Source organism: Meriones unguiculatus, chromosome X (genome assembly GCF_030254825.1).
Source record: "Meriones unguiculatus strain TT.TT164.6M chromosome X, Bangor_MerUng_6.1, whole genome shotgun sequence".
NCBI classification, from domain to species: domain Eukaryota; kingdom Metazoa; phylum Chordata; class Mammalia; order Rodentia; family Muridae; genus Meriones; species Meriones unguiculatus.
The window spans coordinates 87,024,451-87,031,356 of NC_083369.1; the positions used below are offsets into that span (position 1 = coordinate 87,024,451).

The window sequence follows — 6,906 nt, forward strand, 5'->3', positions numbered from 1 at the left end:
ACTACATCTGTGCAGGGGTTCTAGGTTATCTCCGTGCATGGTACTTGGTTGGAGTATGAGTTTCTGGGAAGACCCCTGTGTTCAAATTTTCTGGTTTTGTTGCTCTCCTTGTGGAGTTCCTGTCCTCTCCTGATCTAGTAACATCTCTGACTCTTTTGACTGCTTTTAAGGCTCTTTTTCTCATATTGGGTTGTTTTATCCAATCTCAATTTGAAACTTTTTGCCTTTTCTTACTGTATTTTGTTTTGTCCTTCATGGTTGTTATTTCTGTGAGACACATTCTTTTCTGAAGAGGAAAGAGGTTGAGTGGATCTGGGAGAGAGGGAAGGTTGGGAAACCTAGGAGGATGATAGTGAGTGAAAACTGTGATTGAGATGTATTACATGAAAAAAATATCTAATTTTAATAAAAAATAAATAAAAAGAAAGACAAGACTTGAGGTTACTTGTCTCCAGTATTTCATCTCTCACCAAATGAGACCCCCCCTCTCCATACCTCCTGGTTTTTACTTCATGCAGCTGTTGTCATGGCTACATTATGACATAATAAACATCTATCCCTGAAGCTGCCTCTCAGCAGATGCTGAACCACCAGAAAGGAGACAACATTCATGAGCTAAAACCCTGCTGCTTTGGTGTTCTGGAACAACTGAGGTACCTTTTATTCCTCTGGGGGGTCCAACAATACTTTCTACTGGTGACGCAAAAAGATCAAGTCCAGACATGTTTAATCCAGCTGGATTAGATGCTCCAGCTGTGATTTTTGACAATGGTTCTGGACTCTGTAAGGTTGGAATTTCAGGAGAGATTGCACCCCGACATGTCATCAACTCTGTTGTTGGCCACCCTAAATTCAACGTACCATCAGTAAGAGCCAATCGGAAAAGGTACTTTGTGGGAGAAGAAGCCCAGTGCATGTATGATGGTTTATACCTGCACTATCCTATTGAGCGTGGACTGGTAACTAGATGGGATGACATGGAGAAACTATGGAAAGATCTTTTTGAGTGGGAGCTAGGCGTGAAACCCAATGAACAGCCCGTTTTCATGACTGAGCCCTCCTTGAACCCACAAGAGACTCGAGAGAAGACAACAGAAATAATGTTTGAGAAATTTAATGTGCCTGCCTTGTACCTTTGCAACCACGCAGTAGGAGCCTTGTGTGCTTCTGCTTGTATCACCGGCCTGGTACTGGATAGTGGAGATGGGGTCACTTGTACTGTCCCCATCTATGAGGGCTACTCTCTGCCTCATGGCATAACCAAGCTCTATTTGGCAGGGAGAGATATCACAGAACACCTTACCCGGCTCCTTCTTGCTAAAGGTTATACCTTCCCCTGCATTCTCAACAAAGCAGTGGTGGATGACATTAAAAAGAAGGCATGCAGTGTCTCCTGGGGATATGAAGACAAATACAACTGCTACCATCAGGCCCTAAAGGAATATAAACTGCCAGACGGAAATGTCATCCAGATGAGTGACCACCTGTGTCAGGTGCCTGAGGTTCTTTTTACACCTGATCACCTTGGTATTCATGACTTAGGAATCTCAAAAATGGTCTGCAATAGCATCGCAAAGTGTGACGCTGATATCCAGGAGACTCTGTTCGCTGAGATTGTGCTTTCTGGAGGTACCACCTTGTTTCCTGGACTACAGGATAGACTCCTGAAAGAACTGGAACTTCTGGCTTTTGAGGGAACCCCAATTAAGATCACAGCTTCCCCAGACAGATGCTATTCGGCTTGGATTGGTGGATCTGTCATGACTTCCTTGACAACATTCAAGCAGATGTGGGTCACTGCTAATGATTTCAAGGAGTACGGGGCATTTGTGGTTCAAAGAAAATGCTTCTGAGAATCACTGAACTCTGGGAGCCACTATAAATGCCAGATGACAGGAGTATTGGTGGGAGTAAACATCATTCCTTGGCATTTAATAAAATGATCAGTAAAGCTGATATGATGTCATGTTTTCATTATTTATGCCTCAAAAGTAATTACTTTTTTTAATATATAATTTTATTTTTTATATTAATTACAGGTTATTTGCTTTGTACCCCAGCTGTAGCTCCCTTTTTAATTCAGTCCCAATCTCACCCTCCCTCCCTCATCTCCTCCCTGCCCTTTCTAAGTCCACTGAGAGGGGAGGTCTTCCTCCCCTTCCATCAGACCCTAGTTTATCAAGTCTCACCAGGACTGGCTACAATGTCCTCCTCTGTGGCCTAACAAGGCTGCTCCTCCCTTGGGGGGGCAGGTCTAAGAGCCCACCATGGAGTTCATGGTAGAGACCATCCCTGTTCCCCTTACTAGAGAAACCTTGGATGGTGAGCTGCCATGAGCCAGGGTTCAAGGTTATATCCATGCATGGTCCTTGGTTGGAGAATCAGTCTCAAAATAGACCCCCGTGCCCAGATATATTTGATCCTTGTGGTGCTCCAATCCCCTCCAGGTCTCACTAACTCTCCCTGCACTCTGCCCAAGGTTTGGTTATGAGTCTCAGCATCTGCTTTGATACACTGCTAGGTAGAGTCTTTCAGAGGCCCTCTATGGTAGGCTCCTGTCCTGTTTCTTGTTTTCTCCTACTTCCAATGTCCATCCCATTTGTCTTTCTAAGTTAAGATTGATCAACTTACCCTGGAACCTCCTTATTGTTTATCATCTTTAAGTGTACAGATTTTAGTATGTTTATCCTATCTTATAGGATTTCTTAAAGATTTAATTTAGTGTGTGTTTGTCTGCATGTATGTCTGTATGTGCCCAAGTGTATGTATGTATATACCACACATGCAGGTATCCAAGGAGGCCAAAAGTGGGTATCAGATTCCCTGGCCTTGGAATGACAGATGGTTCAGAGTAAACAGTTTTGGATGCTGAGAACCAAACCTATGCTCTCTTCACTCAACCTCTCGGTCTTCTCTCTAGTTATCCAAAGTTTGTTTTTATTTGTAGTATACATATATCTTTCCTTTCTTTTAAGTCTCTTAAAGGTGCTTCATACTCGCTAAATAGTATTACATTGTTCAAATATGCATTTAATAAATGTGTACTAAAAGATTCTGGGGCCTTATTCATAAAAAGTTGGTTAAGTAGGGTACTATGAATATGTTTCAAATTTCTTTCTCACATAACTAATGCACAGTACACATAAAAACATTTATGAAAACAGTGGAGATTTCAGGTAAAGTACAAGTAACAATATCACTCTACACCTTCTTGCAGGTCATCAAACCATTTTCTGAATTGATAGCTGGTGCTATTTCATGAAGTGAGGTAACATAAATCCTTGTTTTTTTAAGGCACTATAAATGATGAGGAACTGTGTTCCCAGATAATTAGTTTTTTAGTAACAAGGATACAAATTTCATAATTTTCTTAGGAAGTAAAATGATAGAAATAGATAATGCATTCCAGTGAAGTAATTGTTGAATAAACTATATATAAATACGTATTTTCAGTAACTATGTGTTTTCCACAAACATTATGGAGAGATATGGTAGCAATCTACTTCTATAAAGAAAACAATGACATTTTCTGCTAGCATAAGAGAAAAAATTACATACACATAATTCTGCTTTTCACATATAAATTAACATTTATGTTATATAAGCATTTGGAGAGAAGTTCAAAAGTGTTCTAGTTTGCTTTCTGCTACTGTCATAAAACACTGATCAAAACACTTGGGGAAGGAAAGGGTTTATTGCATCTTACAGGTTAGAATTCATAATCAAGGGAAGCCAGAGAAGGAGGTCAAGGCAAAACCGAAGTATAGATCAAAGAGGAACACTATTTAATTGGTAGCTCTTTCTGGCCTGATTGGGAATGATACTACTCATAGTGCACTGTGTTCTCTACAGATATTAGCAATTAATAAAATGTCCCACCAACATGCCCACAGGAAAACCCGAAGGAGGCAGTTCCTCAATTGAGGGTTACTTTTCCCAAATGAGTTAAGTTGCCAACTGAAGCTAACTATGAGATTAAGCATCATGAATTTACACAAATTATTGGTAAATAGATTTTTTTAATTCAGAATACTTTTTTCCAGTGTTATGTTCTTCTTCAGGTTTATAGTACTCTGTACAACTTTGTTAGCATTGGATCAGGACTTAAAGTCACTGGTTATACGCATGGCCTTCTTGCTAACATTTCATCAGTGATATGTCCTTTCAAATCCCAGTTATGGTTACTCACAAATTTTACAGCTGAATAAACCTATTTAGAACTTTTCTTTACCAACAGCCTTCCAGTACTATGAAAGTTCATGGATGAGTCCAAGTTTCATTTCTCATTGTACTATTTGTGTTATAGTTTTCATCCATAGGGCTTATATTGGTATAATGTTTCTTTTTTTAAATCTATATCATTTATTTTTGTTCATTTAAATGTTGATATTTTTTTTAATTTTATCATTTGGTTTTAATTTGGATATTGGATTGTAATACTTATTTTAAGCATCACCTGTTTTAAGTTTGAATAAATATATCATTATTTGTTTTTCATTGTTAATAAAACAATTTGTCATAATGTTGAGCAATGGAGAGAATAGGGTGTGATATCCTGGTCTGGAGGGGAGGAGAAGGAAGGAATGGGAGAGGTAGGAGAGTAGAGATTGGTAGGAGGAGACTTTGAACCAGAAGGAGAGTAGGGATTGGCAGGAGAGGACTTTGTACTATGAGGCAAGTTGAACTGGACCTAAGATATGACTAAGAGCAAGTATAAATGTGTGAAATTTGAATTGCAGGAAAGTATGTGGGTTTGAAGGTTTAAGATGGAATAATTATTATTTAGTATTGTGTTTTAGGTTAATGAAATACATTTTAGTTTCTGTATGGTGATTTGGGTATATAGTTGGTTTAGGAATAATTGTTGTTTAATTAAAAGATAATAACAAATATTAATATTCAACAGCAAATGGCACCCAACTAATCTAATTATCCATACACTTTAAATCATATTTTTACATAATTTGATGTGGGGAATATTCCCCCTGCCATACAACCCCAACTTAAAACCTAAAAACTCCCATGTCAATTACTGTCTCTTTAAGAGAGAAGCTTAAACAGGCCCAGTACCAAAGACAGCATACTGCGGGCAGACCTTAGATTTAACACAACAAAACTCGCTACCACTACAGTCTAATAGGAGGGGTACACAAGCATGGCTCCCTTTTACTATGGCTGGCTCACCTGGCTTAGAACAGGAGCAGCCATGGCTGGAAAGAAGGGAATTAAAGGCAGACAGACCTCTAGACAGAGCTTGGCTTAAAACTGTATCTAAAATAAGAAAGGCAATTGCAGAGGGTATTTAAATCCCTTTTGGCTTTGTTTTGGTTGTCATAGTCATGGATCTGGTTGCAATATGTTTACTGATGATGGCTCTTCTCCATGCCTTCAAAAACTTCAAAAAAGTTCAAGGAGAAAATGGGGAAAAAGCCAAGGAATTGAATACTAAGTTACAAATAATAAAAAGGTCACTCTTCCTAATAAAAATTTGATTAAGACCGGCGGAGCCAAGTTGGCGACTAGCTCACACAGTTTCTGAGCTATGGAAGAGCTGAACGCCTGAGTGGGTGAGCAGAAGGACTTCTGAAGCCAGGGAAACGACAGAGAGGATTTCTAAACAACAGGGAACATATTACAATGTGAGAACTTTGGTCTCGGGTCACCAGTGGACTTGTTTGGGGAAGGAGAGAAACAATCCTTTGTTCTCCTGGCACTCCCCTTTCTCAGACCTCCCTCCTCCTCAGCACAGGCAGCTGACCTAGATTCTCAGCTCAGAGCTCGTGACCTTGGGTCTACAGCGGCTAAGACAGAGCTCCTAGCAGCAACTGCCAGCTGTACTGGTCTTGGAGACCCAGGCCCGTGGCAACATCCTCCCAGGGTCCCAGGTCAGCTAGCCTCCATAATGGCTCCACAGGGTCTCACAGCCACTGAATGAACAGCCCACTCAAATCCCAGCCTTCAGCTGCAGCTGGACTTACTAACCTGGCGGCTGCAGCAGCACTGAGCTGGCAAACAAGTCAGTCTTCCTGCAGATCAAGCAGAGACAAAACAGGATCCTAAGTCTACAAGCCACAATATTGGCTCCGTAGGGTCACCCAAGCACTGAGTGAACGGCCAGCCCAAACACTCAGAGACAGATAACTCGATATATACCCACCAAAGCCCAGCAAACCCAACATACAAACTAGGCACACCAGGCGCTGGGCCTCCCATGCCTGAAGATCACGATGAAGGGCACCCAGGACTTCCCAGAAGACATATGGACCAGCATCCCAGTCTCCAGCTGCAGCTGGACTTCCTAACCTGGCAGGTGAAGCAACACTGAGCTCGCAGAGCATATCAGTCTTCCTGCATAAGACCAAGCAGGACCAAACCAGAGAGGAGAGAGCCCAGAAACACAATCCCAGCTGATGTGACCTGCTTAAGATTGAGTAAGCTGCTGAGTATCTGCAGAGCCTCAGATCCAGGGTCCTTCTAAAACAGAAGCCAGGCATCGGACACCTCTTAACCGCATACCCACTATGGAAAACAGAGGGTCACTTGGGACATTGAAGCCCCTGCTCTGTGGGGCCAACTGAGGAGATAAGGCAGTTAATGCTGAAAACTGCACCATGACCATCACCAGTACATGCTAAATATAGAGTGCATGCACAAATAACAAGCCTTCAAGGCAGAAATCCTCCCACACACACAAGGGTTCATCATTCTCTATCACTGGGTCTCTTGAGACACACTTCCATGCACAATTACACACACACACACACACACACACACACACACACACACACACACACTAGCGCACACGCCTGCATTTGCCATTCTGCACCTGCATACTTTCCACCCACAGGTACAGATAGTGCACCAACGAATATGCTGATGCCAGAAGACCTCTCCCAGCTTCCTGAA

The 6,906-nt window shown here is 41.5% G+C and overlaps 1 protein-coding gene across 1 annotated transcript; it reads left to right on the top strand.

Moving 5' to 3' along the window:
- The first annotated feature begins 641 nt into the window (after nucleotides 1-641).
- Actrt1 (actin related protein T1) lies at nucleotides 642-1,955 on the top strand. The gene has a single exon (XM_021630155.2). The coding sequence runs from the start codon at nucleotides 723-725 to the stop codon at nucleotides 1,851-1,853; it is 1,131 nt and encodes a 376-aa protein (XP_021485830.1). The 5' UTR covers nucleotides 642-722; the 3' UTR covers nucleotides 1,854-1,955.
- The last annotated feature ends 4,951 nt before the right edge of the window (nucleotides 1,956-6,906 follow it).